Source organism: Salvelinus alpinus, chromosome 3 (assembly GCF_045679555.1).
Source record: "Salvelinus alpinus chromosome 3, SLU_Salpinus.1, whole genome shotgun sequence".
In the NCBI taxonomy this organism is placed as follows: domain Eukaryota; kingdom Metazoa; phylum Chordata; class Actinopteri; order Salmoniformes; family Salmonidae; genus Salvelinus; species Salvelinus alpinus.
In genome coordinates this window covers 100,431,382-100,448,393 of record NC_092088.1, presented here as the reverse complement: position 1 = coordinate 100,448,393, position 17,012 = coordinate 100,431,382, and the positions used below count along the sequence as shown (strand labels likewise).

General features: G+C 40.8%; 1 protein-coding gene across 3 annotated transcripts in view; it reads left to right on the top strand.

Annotated features, from left to right (window-relative positions):
- ptprea (protein tyrosine phosphatase receptor type Ea) overlaps positions 1 to 17,012 on the top strand; it is a 156,127-nt gene that overhangs the window by 122,386 nt on the left and 16,729 nt on the right. For all 3 annotated transcript variants that reach the window (XM_071394660.1, XM_071394659.1, XM_071394661.1), the window contains 5 exons: positions 2,829 to 2,965; positions 4,739 to 4,829; positions 14,100 to 14,176; positions 14,375 to 14,411; positions 14,558 to 14,655. In XM_071394660.1, coding sequence (XP_071250761.1) covers positions 2,829 to 2,965; positions 4,739 to 4,829; positions 14,100 to 14,176; positions 14,375 to 14,411; positions 14,558 to 14,655 — 440 coding nt within the window. The remainder of the gene's footprint in view (positions 1 to 2,828; positions 2,966 to 4,738; positions 4,830 to 14,099; positions 14,177 to 14,374; positions 14,412 to 14,557; positions 14,656 to 17,012) is intronic.

The window sequence follows — 17,012 nt, the reverse complement described above, 5'->3', positions numbered from 1 at the left end:
CGCCCTGGCCTTAGTTATTTTTGTTTTCTTTATTATTTTAGTTAGGTCAGGGTGTGACATGGGGGATGTTTGTGTGTTTTTGTCTAGTCGAGGTTGTTTGTAGTGTCTAGGGGGTTTTGGTAGAGTTTATGGGGTTGTGTTCAGTGTAGGTGTCTAGGTGTGTCTATGGTTGCCTGAGTGGTTCTCAATCAGAGACAGCTGTCTATCGTTGTCTCTGATTGGGAGCCATATTTAAGGCAGCCATAGGCATTAGACAGGGTGTAGGTAATTCTGTCACGATCGTCTTGATGTGGAAGAGAGGACCAAGGCGCAGCGTGATACGAATACATCTTCTTTTATTAGAGAAGATGAAACACGAAACGAACACTTTTACAAAAACGAAACAAAACAACAAATGACCGTGAAGCTACAAACGAAAGTGCAACACAAGCTACTAACGTTAGACATAGACAATTACCCACAACCTACCTAATGCCCTCGTGTTCTCCTTAGATCAGGTCGTGTTTCTGTGCCACATTTGTGTCCCCACAGATGAGCACATTTCCCTGGGCCTGGAAATGGCACGTCTCTTCCTCAAGGTTGGGAATGTCCCCTCTGAGTAATATGGGGATTCTGAGGGGGGGGGATAAATATTGCGCAAAGGAATACATCTTTTTCTGTCAGTACAAAGAATTTTTTCAGTTATAACCAAATGTGATATTTACCAATTTTGAGGGGAGCAATTAGATTTTGTAGTTGGGATTTGTACCAAATGATCAGTCCTCCAGAGTCTCTGCCTCTATTGACAGAGCTGTGTTCCTAGAAGGCCAGCATCCCGGAGTCGCCTCTTCACTGTTGACGTTGAGACTGGTGTTTTGTGGGTTCTATTTAATGACACTACCAGTTGAGAACTTGTGAGGCGTCTGGTTCTCAAACTAGACACTCTAATGTACTTGTCCTCTTGCTCAGTTGTACACAGGGGCCTCCCACCCTCTTTCTATTCTGGTTAGAGCCAGTTTGCGATGTTCTGTGAAGGGAGTTGTACACAGCATTGTACGAGATCTTCAGTTTCTTGGGAATTTCTCACATGGAATAGCCTTCATTTCTCAGAACAAGAATAGCCTGACGAGTTTCAGAAGAAAGTTCTTTGTTTCTGGCCATTTTGAGCCTGTAATCGAACCCACAAATGCTGATGCTCCAGATACTCAACTAGTCTAAAGAAGGCCAGTTTTATTGCTTCTTTAATCAGGACAACAGTTTTCAGCTGTGCTAACATAATTGCAAATTGGTATTCTAATGATCAATTAGACTTTTAAAATGATAAACTTGGATTAACTAACACAACGTGCCATTGGAACACAGGAGTGATGGTTGCTGATAATGGGCCTCTGTACGCCTATGTAGATATTCCATTAAAAATCAGCCATTTCCAGCTACAATAGTAATTTACAACATTAACAATGTCTACACTGTATTTCCGATCAATTTGATGTTATTTTAATGGACAAAAAAATTGCTTTTCGTTCAAAAACAAGGACATTTCTTAGTGACCCCAATGTTTTTAACGGTAGTGTTTACATCTCTCTCTGTCTCTCTGTCTCTCTGTCTCTCTCTCTCTCTGTCTCTCTGTCTCTCTCTCTCTCTCTCTCTCTCTCTCTCTCTCTCTCTCTGTCTCTCTCTCTCTCTGTCTCTCTGTCTCTCTCTTTCTCATTTCAATTCAAAGGAGCTTTATTGGCATGGGAAACATATTAAATAAAACATCTGAAAATTAACAGTAAAATATTACACTATATATATTACAAAATAATAGAGACATTTCAAATGTTGTGTTGTTGACGTGCGTATAGGAAAATACATCTACATAAATATGGGTTGTATTTACAATGGTGTTTGTTCTTCACTGGTTGACCCTTTTCTTGTGGCAACAGGTCACACATCTTGCTGCTGTGGTATTTCACCCAGTAGAGATGGGAGTTTCAGATTAGTTATGGGCCTGTGTAATCTGAGGGGAATATGTGTCTCTATGTTCATACATTTGGCAAGGCATTTCCACCTCATTTTGTGGGCAGTGTGCCACTGTTTATATATATATTTAATTATCTCTGTCACTGTCTTTCTTTCTCTCTCTCTCTTTTTCTCTCTCTCTTTTTCTCTCTCCCTCTCCCTCTCTCTGTCTCTTTCAGTCTCTCACTCTCTCTCTCTCTTTCTTTCTCTCTCTCTCTCTTTTTCTCTCTCTCCCTCTCCCTCTCCCTCTCTGTCTCTGTCAGTCTCTCTCTCTCTCTCTCTCTCTGTCCCTGTCTCTGTCCCTGTCTCTGTCTCTGTCTCTGTCTCTGTCTCTGTCCCTGTCTCTGTCTCTGTCTCTGTCTCTCTCTCTCTCCCTCCCTCTCTCTCTGTCTCTCCCTCTCTCTCTGTCCGTGTCTCTCTCTCTCTATATATATCTGTCTCTCTCCCTCTCTCTCTCTCTCTCTCTCTCTCTTCCTCTGTCTGTCTCTCTCTCTGTCTCTCTATCTCTCTGTCTCTCTCTCTCTCTCTCTCTCTCTGTCTCTCTCTCTTTCTCTCTCTCTCGCTCTCTCTGTCTCTCTCTATCTCTCTCTCTGTCTCTCTCCCTCTCCCTCTCTCTCTCTGTGTCTCTCTCCCTCTCTCTCTCTCTGTCTGTCTCTCTCTCTCTCTCCCCCTCTCCCTCCCCCTCTCTCTCAATCTCTCTCTCTCTCTCTCTCTCTCGATCTCTCTCTCTCTCTCTCTCTCTCTCTCTCTCTCTCTCTCTCTCTCTCTCTCTCTCTCACACACACACCACCCCTCCGAGCAACAAACTGAACCTGTCTTCTCTCTCCCCCGTCCTTCGCCCACAGAGCAACAGACAGTGGTGCTGCTCCCCAGATCCCCCTCTGCCTCTAAAACCTACTTCCCCATCCCGGTCGACTGTCTGGAGGAGGAGACCAGGATACGATCCGCTGACGACGGCAAACTCTTCAGAGAGGAGTTCAATGTAAGGACTGTTCCTCTACTACTACTGTCCCTGTACTGTAATCAGTTACAGACAAACTGGTCAGAGAGGAGTTCAATGTAAGGACTGTTCCTCTACTACTACTGTCCCTGTACTGTAATCAGTTACAGACAAACTGGTCAGAGAGGAGTTCAATGTAAGGACTAATCCTCTACTACTACTGTCCCTGTACTGTAATCAGTTACAGACAAACTGGTCAGAGAGGAGTTCAATGTAAGGACTATTCCTCTACTACTACTGTCCCTGTACTGTAATCAGTTACAGACAAACTGGTCAGAGAGGAGTTCAATGTCAGTGTCCTCTCCTCTGCTACTCTCAGTAGATGAATGTACTACTGCTGTCCTACTACAGTATTAGCTGACAACGGGGTCTTCAGGGAGGAGTTCAATATAGGTGTAACCCTCTCTGATGTTCTCAGTACTGCTACAGCAGTAATGTACTCAGCAATTGGCCTCTCTGTCTGTCCGTCTGTCCGTCTGTCCGTCCGTCCGTCCGTCTGTCTGTCTGTCTGTCTGTCCGTCCGTCCGTCCGTCCGTCCGTCCGTTTTGATATCTTGAGGAAATTAGGAAAATGATAGTGGTTCATCATGTGTCACACGTGTTTGACTCGTTGATAAAGTGTCCCTGTGTTCTATTTGTGGGATTCATGATTCAGGGGGGGGTTTCTACGAACGTCCAAACACAGCCTTGAGTTTATGACTCAGGATGATTCAGGATCTTTGGACCGTAGGATACACTCTTTGTGTGGACGTTTTCTACGAAGAGGAAGTTTAGGTTCGTCACTGTTAATGGACTAGAGGTTGTACAGGAAGTGCCTATAGACTGCCTTAACAAATACCTATTGGTTACACTATTCAATGCACATGCTCTGCCTGGAAGCAAGGCCTATGTAATACTGGTAACCTGATGTAATACTGGTAGCCTGATGTAATACTGGTAACCTGATGTAATACTGGTAACCTGATAGGTTTTTAATGCATGGTATGTTATGTAAACTGTTGAACAACGTGTTAGAAGTGGCGGTTGATTCAGTTTTTTAAAAGTTTCTAAAGTTTATTAATCGCCACGTTCACAGGATACAACAGGTGTAAAACAGTGCAGCTTAGCCTGGTCCCAGATCTGTTTGTGCTGTGGTCGTCCTACGGTCGTTGTCACAAACAGATCTGGGATCAGCCTAGTGTTGCTGACTGACTGACTGACTGACTGACTGACTGACTGGCTGACTGACTGGCTGGCTGGCTGGCGGACGGGCTGGCAGGCTGTTACTGACTGACTGGCTGACTGACTGTGGTGTGACTGGCTGAGTGGCTGGCTGGCTGGCTGACTGGATGACTGGATGACTGAATGTGGTGTGACAGGCTGACTGTCTGGCTGACTGGATGATTGGATGGCTGGCTGACTGGATGACTGGATGACTGGCTGGCTGGCTGACTGGATGACTGACTGGCTGACTGTGGTGTGACTGACTGAGTGGCTGGCTGACTGGCTGACTGGATGACTGAATGTGGTGTGACAGGCTGACTGACTGGCTGACTGGCTGACTGGCTGTCTGACTGGCTGTCTGACTGGCTGGCTGGCTGACTGGATGACTGAATGTGGTGTGACAGGCTGACTGACTGGCTGACTGACTGGCTGGCTGACTGGATGACTGAATGTGGTGTGACAGGCTGACTGACTGGCTGGTTGAGTGGCTGGCTGACAGACTGGCTGACTGGCTGTGATTGACTGACTGTGGTGTGTTCTGTTCTGTTTTCAGTCGTTGCCGTCTGGATATACCCAGGGGACATGCCAGGAGGCCAACAAAGAAGACAACAGAGAAAAGAACAGATATCCCAACATCCTCCCATGTGAGTGGCTACATCTCATTCTCTCTATATCATTAACTAGTGATATCCCAACATCCTCCCATGTGAGGAGCTCCATCTCATTCTCTCTATATCATTAACTAGTGATATCCCAACATCCTTCCATGTGAGTGGCTCCATCTCATTCTCTCTATATCATTAACTAGTGATATCCCAACATCCTCCCATGTGAGGAGCTCCATCTCATTCTCTCTATATCATTAACTAGTGATATCCCAACATCCTCCCATGTGATGAGCTCCATCTCATTCTCTCTATATCATTAACTAGTGATATCCCAACATCCTCCCATGTGAGGAGCTCCATCTCATTCTCTCTACATGTATATCATTAACTAGTGATATCCCAACATCCTCCCATGTGAGGGGCTCCATCTCATTCTCTCTATATCATTAACTAGTGATATCCCAACATCCTCCCATGTGAGGAGCTCCATCTCATTCTCTCTATATCATTAACTAGTGATATCCCAACATCCTTCCATGTGAGGAGCTCCATCTCATTCTCTCTATATCATTAACTAGTGATATCCCAACATCCTCCCATGTGAGGGGCTCCATCTCATTCTCTCTATATCATTAACTAGTGATATCCCAACATCCTTCCATGTGAGGAGCTACATCTCATTCTCTCTATATCATTAACTAGTGATATCCCAACATCCTCCCATGTGAGGAGCTCCATCTCATTCTCTCTATATCATTAACTAGTGATATCCCAACATCCTCCCATGTGAGGAGCTCCATCTCATTCTCTCTACATCATTAACTAGTGATATCCCAACATCCTTCCATGTGAGTGGCTCCATCTCATTCTCTCTATATCATTAACTAGTGATATCCCAACATCCTCCCATGTGAGGAGCTCCATCTCATTCTCTCTATATCATTAACTAGTGATATCCCAACATCCTCCCATGTGAGGAGCTCCATCTTATTCTTTCTACATGTATATCATTAACTAGTGATATCCCAACATCCTTCCATGTGAGGAGCTAAATCTCATGCTCTCTACATGTATATCATTAACTAGTGATATCCCAACATCCTCCCATGTGAGGGGCTCCATCTCATTCTCTCTACATGTATATCATTAACTAGTGATATCCCAACATCCTTCCATGTGAGTGGCTCCATCTCATTCTCTCTATATCATTAACTAGTGATATCCCAACATCCTCCCATGTGAGGAGCTCCATCTCATTCTCTCTATATCATTAACTAGTGATATCCCAACATCCTCCCATGTGATGAGCTCCATCTCATTCTCTCTATATCATTAACTAGTGATATCCCAACATCCTCCCATGTGAGGAGCTCCATCTCATTCTCTCTACATGTATATCATTAACTAGTGATATCCCAACATCCTCCCATGTGAGGGGCTCCATCTCATTCTCTCTATATCATTAACTAGTGATATCCCAACATCCTCCCATGTGAGGAGCTCCATCTCATTCTCTCTATATCATTAACTAGTGATATCCCAACATCCTTCCATGTGAGGAGCTCCATCTCATTCTCTCTATATCATTAACTAGTGATATCCCAACATCCTCCCATGTGAGTGGCTCCATCTCATTCTCTCTATATCATTAACTAGTGATATCCCAACATCCTCCCATGTGAGGGGCTCCATCTCATTCTCTCTATATCATTAACTAGTGATATCCCAACATCCTTCCATGTGAGGAGCTACATCTCATTCTCTCTATATCATTAACTAGTGATATCCCAACATCCTCCCATGTGAGGAGCTCCATCTCATTCTCTCTATATCATTAACTAGTGATATCCCAACATCCTCCCATGTGAGGAGCTCCATCTCATTCTCTCTATATCATTAACTAGTGATATCCCAACATCCTCCCATGTGAGGAGCTCCATCTTATTCTTTCTACATGTATATCATTAACTAGTGATATCCCAACATCCTTCCATGTGAGGAGCTAAATCTCATGCTCTCTACATGTATATCATTAACTAGTGATATCCCAACATCCTCCCATGTGAGGGGCTCCATCTCATTCTCTCTACATGTATATCATTAACTAGTGATATCCCAACATCCTTCCATGTGAGGGGCTCCATCTCATTCTCTCTATATCATTAACTAGTGATATCCCAACATCCTCCCATGTGAGTGGCTCCATCTCATTCTCTCTATATCATTAACTAGTGATATCCCAACATCCTCCCATGTGAGGGACTCCATCTCATTCTCTCTATATCATTAACTAGTGATATCCCAACATCCTCCCATGTGAGGAGCTCCATCTCATTCTCTCTATATCATTAACTAGTGATATCCCAACATCCTCCCATGTGAGGAGCTCCATCTCATTCTCTCTACATCATTAACTAGTGATATCCCAACATCCTTCCATGTGAGTGGCTCCATCTCATTCTCTCTATATCATTAACTAGTGATATCCCAACATCCTCCCATGTGTGGAGCTCCATCTCATTCTCTCTATATCATTAACTAGTGATATCCCAACATCCTCCCATGTGAGGAGCTCCATCTCATTCTCTCTACATGTATATCATTAACTAGTGATATCCCAACATCCTTCCATGTGAGGAGCTAAATCTCATGCTCTCTACATGTATATCATTAACTAGTGATATCCCAACATCCTTCCATGTGAGGAGCTCCATCTCATTCTCTCTACATGTATATCATTAACTAGTGATATCCCAACATCCTCCCATGTGAGGGGCTCCATCTCATTCTCTCTACATGTATATCATTAACTAGTGATATCCCAACATCCTCCCATGTTTGGGGCTCCATCTCATTCTCTCTACATGTATATCATTAACTAGTGATATCCCAACATCCTTCCATGTGAGGGGCTCCATCTCATTCTCTCTATATCATTAACTAGTGATATCCCAACATCCTCCCATGTGAGGAGCTCCATCTCATTCTCTCTATATCATTAACTAGTGATATCCCAACATCCTTCCATGTGAGGGGCTCCATCTCATTCTCTCTATATCATTAACTAGTGATATACCAACATCCTTCCATGTGAGGAGCTCCATCTCATTCTCTCTATATGTATATCATTAACTAGTGATATCCCAACATCCTTCCATGTGAGGAGCTCCATCTCATTCTCTCTACATGTATATCATTAACTAGTGATATCCCAACATCCTCCCATGTGAGGGGCTACATCTCATTCTCTCTATATCATTAACTAGTGATATCCCAACATCCTCCCATGTGAGGGGCTCCATCTCATTCTCTCTATATCATTAACTAGTGATATCCCAACATCCTCCCATGTGAGGAGCTCCATCTCATTCTCTCTACATCATTAACTAGTGATATCCCAACATCCTTCCATGTGAGTGGCTCCATCTCATTCTCTCTATATCATTAACTAGTGATATCCCAACATCCTCCCATGTGAGGAGCTCCATCTCATTCTCTCTATATCATTAACTAGTGATATCCCAACATCCTCCCATGTGAGGAGCTCCATCTCATTCTCTCTACATGTATATCATTAACTAGTGATATCCCAACATCCTTCCATGTGAGGAGCTAAATCTCATGCTCTCTACATGTATATCATTAACTAGTGATATCCCAACATCCTTCCATGTGAGGAGCTCCATCTCATTCTCTCTACATGTATATCATTAACTAGTGATATCCCAACATCCTCCCATGTGAGGGGCTCCATCTCATTCTCTCTACATGTATATCATTAACTAGTGATATCCCAACATCCTCCCATGTGAGGGGCTCCATCTCATTCTCTCTACATGTATATCATTAACTAGTGATATCCCAACATCCTTCCATGTGAGGGGCTCCATCTCATTCTCTCTATATCATTAACTAGTGATATCCCAACATCCTCCCATGTGAGGAGCTCCATCTCATTCTCTCTATATCATTAACTAGTGATATCCCAACATCCTCCCATGTGAGGAGCTACATCTCATTCTCTCTATATCATTAACTAGTGATATCCCAACATCCTCCCATGTGAGGAGCTCCATCTCATTCTCTCTATATCATTAACTAGTGATATCCCAACATCCTTCCATGTGAGGAGCTCCATCTCATTCTCTCTACATGTATATCATTAACTAGTGATATCCCAACATCCTTCCATGTGAGGAGCTCCATCTCATTCTCTCTATATCATTAACTAGTGATATCCCAACATCCTTCCATGTGAGGGGCTCCATCTCATTCTCTCTACATGTATATCATTAACTAGTGATATCCCAACATCCTTCCATGTGAGTGGCTCCATCTCATTCTCTCTATATCATTAACTAGTGATATCCCAACATCCTCCCATGTGAGGGGCTACATCTCATTCTCTCTATATCATTAACTAGTGATATCCCAACATCCTTCCATGTGAGGAGCTCCATCTCATTCTCTCTATATCATTAACTAGTGATATCCCAACATCCTTCCATGTGAGGGGCTCCATCTCATTCTCTCTACATGTATATCATTAACTAGTGATATCCCAACATCCTTCCATGTGAGTGGCTCCATCTCATTCTCTCTATATCATTAACTAGTGATATCCCAACATCCTCCCATGTGAGGAGCTCCATCTCATTCTCTCTATATCATTAACTAGTGATATCCCAACATCCTCCCATGTGAGGAGCTCCATCTTATTCTTTCTACATGTATATCATTAACTAGTGATATCCCAACATCCTTCCATGTGAGGAGCTAAATCTCATGCTCTCTACATGTATATCATTAACTAGTGATATCCCAACATCCTCCCATGTGAGGGGCTCCATCTCATTCTCTCTACATGTATATCATTAACTAGTGATATCCCAACATCCTTCCATGTGAGTGGCTCCATCTCATTCTCTCTATATCATTAACTAGTGATATCCCAACATCCTCCCATGTGAGGAGCTCCATCTCATTCTCTCTATATCATTAACTAGTGATATCCCAACATCCTCCCATGTGATGAGCTCCATCTCATTCTCTCTATATCATTAACTAGTGATATCCCAACATCCTCCCATGTGAGGAGCTCCATCTCATTCTCTCTACATGTATATCATTAACTAGTGATATCCCAACATCCTCCCATGTGAGGGGCTCCATCTCATTCTCTCTATATCATTAACTAGTGATATCCCAACATCCTCCCATGTGAGGAGCTCCATCTCATTCTCTCTATATCATTAACTAGTGATATCCCAACATCCTTCCATGTGAGGAGCTCCATCTCATTCTCTCTATATCATTAACTAGTGATATCCCAACATCCTCCCATGTGAGTGGCTCCATCTCATTCTCTCTATATCATTAACTAGTGATATCCCAACATCCTCCCATGTGAGGGGCTCCATCTCATTCTCTCTATATCATTAACTAGTGATATCCCAACATCCTTCCATGTGAGGAGCTACATCTCATTCTCTCTATATCATTAACTATTGATATCCCAACATCCTCCCATGTGAGGAGCTCCATCTCATTCTCTCTATATCATTAACTAGTGATATCCCAACATCCTCCCATGTGAGGAGCTCCATCTCATTCTCTCTATATCATTAACTAGTGATATCCCAACATCCTCCCATGTGAGGAGCTCCATCTTATTCTTTCTACATGTATATCATTAACTAGTGATATCCCAACATCCTTCCATGTGAGGAGCTAAATCTCATGCTCTCTACATGTATATCATTAACTAGTGATATCCCAACATCCTCCCATGTGAGGGGCTCCATCTCATTCTCTCTACATGTATATCATTAACTAGTGATATCCCAACATCCTTCCATGTGAGGGGCTCCATCTCATTCTCTCTATATCATTAACTAGTGATATCCCAACATCCTCCCATGTGAGTGGCTCCATCTCATTCTCTCTATATCATTAACTAGTGATATCCCAACATCCTCCCATGTGAGGGACTCCATCTCATTCTCTCTATATCATTAACTAGTGATATCCCAACATCCTCCCATGTGAGGAGCTCCATCTCATTCTCTCTATATCATTAACTAGTGATATCCCAACATCCTCCCATGTGAGGAGCTCCATCTCATTCTCTCTACATCATTAACTAGTGATATCCCAACATCCTTCCATGTGAGTGGCTCCATCTCATTCTCTCTATATCATTAACTAGTGATATCCCAACATCCTCCCATGTGTGGAGCTCCATCTCATTCTCTCTATATCATTAACTAGTGATATCCCAACATCCTCCCATGTGAGGAGCTCCATCTCATTCTCTCTACATGTATATCATTAACTAGTGATATCCCAACATCCTTCCATGTGAGGAGCTAAATCTCATGCTCTCTACATGTATATCATTAACTAGTGATATCCCAACATCCTTCCATGTGAGGAGCTCCATCTCATTCTCTCTACATGTATATCATTAACTAGTGATATCCCAACATCCTCCCATGTGAGGGGCTCCATCTCATTCTCTCTACATGTATATCATTAACTAGTGATATCCCAACATCCTCCCATGTGAGGGGCTCCATCTCATTCTCTCTACATGTATATCATTAACTAGTGATATCCCAACATCCTTCCATGTGAGGGGCTCCATCTCATTCTCTCTATATCATTAACTAGTGATATCCCAACATCCTCCCATGTGAGGAGCTCCATCTCATTCTCTCTATATCATTAACTAGTGATATCCCAACATCCTTCCATGTGAGGGGCTCCATCTCATTCTCTCTATATCATTAACTAGTGATATACCAACATCCTTCCATGTGAGGAGCTCCATCTCATTCTCTCTATATGTATATCATTAACTAGTGATATCCCAACATCCTTCCATGTGAGGAGCTCCATCTCATTCTCTCTACATGTATATCATTAACTAGTGATATCCCAACATCCTCCCATGTGAGGGGCTACATCTCATTCTCTCTATATCATTAACTAGTGATATCCCAACATCCTCCCATGTGAGGGGCTCCATCTCATTCTCTCTATATCATTAACTAGTGATATCCCAACATCCTCCCATGTGAGGAGCTCCATCTCATTCTCTCTACATCATTAACTAGTGATATCCCAACATCCTTCCATGTGAGTGGCTCCATCTCATTCTCTCTATATCATTAACTAGTGATATCCCAACATCCTCCCATGTGAGGAGCTCCATCTCATTCTCTCTATATCATTAACTAGTGATATCCCAACATCCTCCCATGTGAGGAGCTCCATCTCATTCTCTCTACATGTATATCATTAACTAGTGATATCCCAACATCCTTCCATGTGAGGAGCTAAATCTCATGCTCTCTACATGTATATCATTAACTAGTGATATCCCAACATCCTTCCATGTGAGGAGCTCCATCTCATTCTCTCTACATGTATATCATTAACTAGTGATATCCCAACATCCTCCCATGTGAGGGGCTCCATCTCATTCTCTCTACATGTATATCATTAACTAGTGATATCCCAACATCCTCCCATGTGAGGGGCTCCATCTCATTCTCTCTACATGTATATCATTAACTAGTGATATCCCAACATCCTTCCATGTGAGGGGCTCCATCTCATTCTCTCTATATCATTAACTAGTGATATCCCAACATCCTCCCATGTGAGGAGCTCCATCTCATTCTCTCTATATCATTAACTAGTGATATCCCAACATCCTCCCATGTGAGGAGCTACATCTCATTCTCTCTATATCATTAACTAGTGATATCCCAACATCCTCCCATGTGAGGAGCTCCATCTCATTCTCTCTATATCATTAACTAGTGATATCCCAACATCCTTCCATGTGAGGAGCTCCATCTCATTCTCTCTACATGTATATCATTAACTAGTGATATCCCAACATCCTTCCATGTGAGGAGCTCCATCTCATTCTCTCTATATCATTAACTAGTGATATCCCAACATCCTTCCATGTGAGGGGCTCCATCTCATTCTCTCTACATGTATATCATTAACTAGTGATATCCCAACATCCTTCCATGTGAGTGGCTCCATCTCATTCTCTCTATATCATTAACTAGTGATATCCCAACATCCTCCCATGTGAGGGGCTACATCTCATTCTCTCTATATCATTAACTAGTGATATCCCAACATCCTTCCATGTGAGGAGCTCCATCTCATTCTCTCTATATCATTAACTAGTGATATCCCAACATCCTTCCATGTGAGGGGCTCCATCTCATTCTCTCTACATGTATATCATTAACTAGTGATATCCCAACATCCTTCCATGTGAGTGGCTCCATCTCATTCTCTCTATATCATTAACTAGTGATATCCCAACATCCTCCCATGTGAGGAGCTCCATCTCATTCTCTCTATATCATTAACTAGTGATATCCCAACATCCTCCCATGTGAGGGGCTCCATCTCATTCTCTCTATATCATTAACTAGTGATATCCCAACATCCTCCCATGTGAGGAGCTCCATCTCATTCTCTCTACATGTATATCATTAACTAGTGATATCCCAACATCCTCCCATGTGAGGAGCTCCATCTCATTCTCTCTATATCATTAACTAGTGATATCCCAACATCCTCCCATGTGAGGGGCTACATCTCATTCTCTCTATATCATTAACTAGTGATATCCCAACATCCTCCCATGTGTGGAGCTCCATCTCATTCTCTCTATATCATTAACTAGTGATATCCCAACATCCTTCCATGTGAGGAGCTCCATCTCATTCTCTCTATATCATTAACTAGTGATATCCCAACATCCTCCCATGTGAGGAGCTACATCTCATTCTCTCTACATGTATATCATTAACTAGTGTCAAAGAACAACTTGCTGGTCATTTGGAGCCACATTTCCTGGGTCTGTATCTATTTGCAGAGCAGAAGTCAAAGTTATTTTGTTGCGTCGGTCAGTGATGTGAGACTTGTTCCCCAGCGACACGTATTAACACAGCAGTAGATAGAGATCCTCACAGATAGTCACCTCTTCTCTTCCTAGCCTACGCTCTTCTTCTTCTTCCTTTTGACCGTTTCACTTCCTCTTTGGTCTATTCGTTAATTAAACCCCTGACGCATGTCCATTGTATAGAAACTGAGACCAGGTTGTAATTTGTTCATCTTCACTCCAGACTTTTAGGATCTATTCAATAGAAAATGAATAGAGATCAGGGAACTGTCTTTAAACCCATTTTGACCCGTTTTACCTACAGGAATTGTTGTCCCAAAACTGTTGTGTGGAAAAGCCCTAACGTGTCCATGTGTTGTGAACAGATGATCACTCCAGGGTGGTGTTAACCCAGCTCGATGGAAACCTCTGTTCAGACTACGTCAACGCTTCATACATCCATGTGAGTTGGGATCTAGCTTCTTAAATTCGTGTGTTCTTCGTAGGCCTACATAAGATTGGGATAATATATATTAATAAGAAATCATATATGTATCAATATATTTTAGAATATATCATGTTATTATTCCAACCGAAACAAGACCAGTTTTCTTTGTAACGTTATTCATTAACAGTGTTTTTTAAAATGTTTCTCTGTTAGGGCTACACGGACAATAACAAATTTATTGCAGCACAAGGTAAATACATAGATGTTGTTCTGCAGCAAAATATTTCGATTAAAGTTTCACGTGTGTTTTCCAAATGTAATAAAACATTTTCTAATATGGGTGTTGGTTCCGTCAACAAAGATGAATGGGTTAATGAGGTAACGGACTGTTCCCAGGTCCTAAACAAGACACGGTAGCAGACTTCTGGAGGATGATATGGGAGCAGAAGACAGCCACTATTGTCATGCTGACCAACCTGAAAGAGAGGAAAGAGGTGACTGGTTACAAGACTTTCTCACTCGTTCACTGTTACTTTCACTTTGCTTTGAGTTTCTCTATAATGTTATACCGGCACTAGAAATACAGCTACTGTTTTCATTACACATTACTGATACACTACTACACTGATACTACTACTATATTACTACTACACTGATACTAATACTATAGTACTACTACACTAATACAATATTACTACTACACTGATACTAATACTATATTACTACTACACTAATACAATATTACTACTTCACTGATACTAATACTATATTACTACTACACTGATACTACTACTATATGACTACTACACTGATACTAATACTATATTACTACTACACTGATACTAATACTATATTACTACTACACTAATACAATATTACTACTACACTGATACTAATACTATATTACTACTACACTGATACTATATTACTACTACACTGATACTAATACTATATTACTACTACACTAATACAATATTACTACTACACTGATACTAATACTATATTACTACTACACTAATACAATATTACTACTACACTGATACTAATACTATATTACTACTACACTGATACTATATTACTACTACACTAATCCGATGTTACTACTACACAGATACTAATACTATATTACTACTACACTGATACTAATACTGTATTACTACTACACTGATACTAATACTACATTACTACTACACTAATCATATATTACTACTACACTAATACTATATTACTACTACACAGATACTAATACTATATTACTACTACACTGATACTAATACTGTATTACTACTACACTGATACTAATACTATATTACTACTACACTGATACTAATACTATATGACTACTACACAGATACTAATACTATATTACTACTACACAGATACTAATACTATATTACTACTACACTGATACTAATACTATATTACTACTACACAGATACTAATACTATATTACTACTACACAGATACTAATACTATATTACTACTACACTGATATGAATACTATATTACTACTACACAGATACTAATCCTATATTACTACTACACAGATACTAATACTATATTACTACTACACTGATACTAATACTATATTACTACTACACTGATACTAATACTATATTACTACTACACTGATACTAATACTATATTACTACTACACAGATACTAATCCTATATTACTACTACACAGATACTAATACTATATTACTACTACACTGATATGAATACTATATTACTACTACACAGATACTAATCCTATATTACTACTACACAGATACTAATACTATATTACTACTACACTGATATGAATACTATATTACTACTACACTGATACTAATACTATATTACTACTACACTGATACTAATACTATATTACTACTACACTGATACTAATACTATATTACTGCTACCCTAATACTAATACTATATTGCTACTACACTGATACTAATACTATATTACTACTACACTGATACTAATACTATATGACTACTACACTGATACGAATACTATATGACTACTACACTGATACTGATACTATATGACTACTACACTGATACTAATACTATATTACTACTACACTGATACTATATTACTACTACACTGATACTATATTACTACTACACTGATACTAATACTATATTACTACTACACTGATACTAATACTATATGACTACTACACTGATACTAATACTATATTACTTCTACACTGATACTAATACTATAGTACTACTACACTGATACTAATACTATAGTACTACTACACTGATACTAATACTATAGTACTACTACACTGATACTAATACTATATTACTACTACACTGATACTAACCCTATATTACTACTACACTAATCCTACATTACTACTACACTAATCCTATATTACTACTACACTGATACTAATACTATATTACTACTACCCTAATACTATATTACTACTACACTAATACTTCATTACTACTACACCGATACTAATACTATATTACTACTACACTAATACTATATTACTACTACACTAATACTAATCCTATGTTACTACTACACTAACACATTGCTGCTTGTCTTTGCCAGAGTGCCCTCAAGCCTCTGAAGTTAAGCCATCTATTACCACTTCCGTCTCACTTCACAATCTCTCCTTAAACAGAGGAGGTCATCTGTCTCCGTGTGTACTTTCCCCTGTGAGCAGTCCCAAGGAGTTTTACCCTGCAGAGAGAAAGAGAGAGAGAGTTAGAGAGCGAGAAACCTTACCCTGCAGAGAGAGAGAGAGACCTTACCCTGCAGAGAGAGAGAGACCTTACCCTTCAGAGAGAGAGAGAGAGACCTTACCCTGCAGAGAGAGAGAGAGAGAGAGAGAGA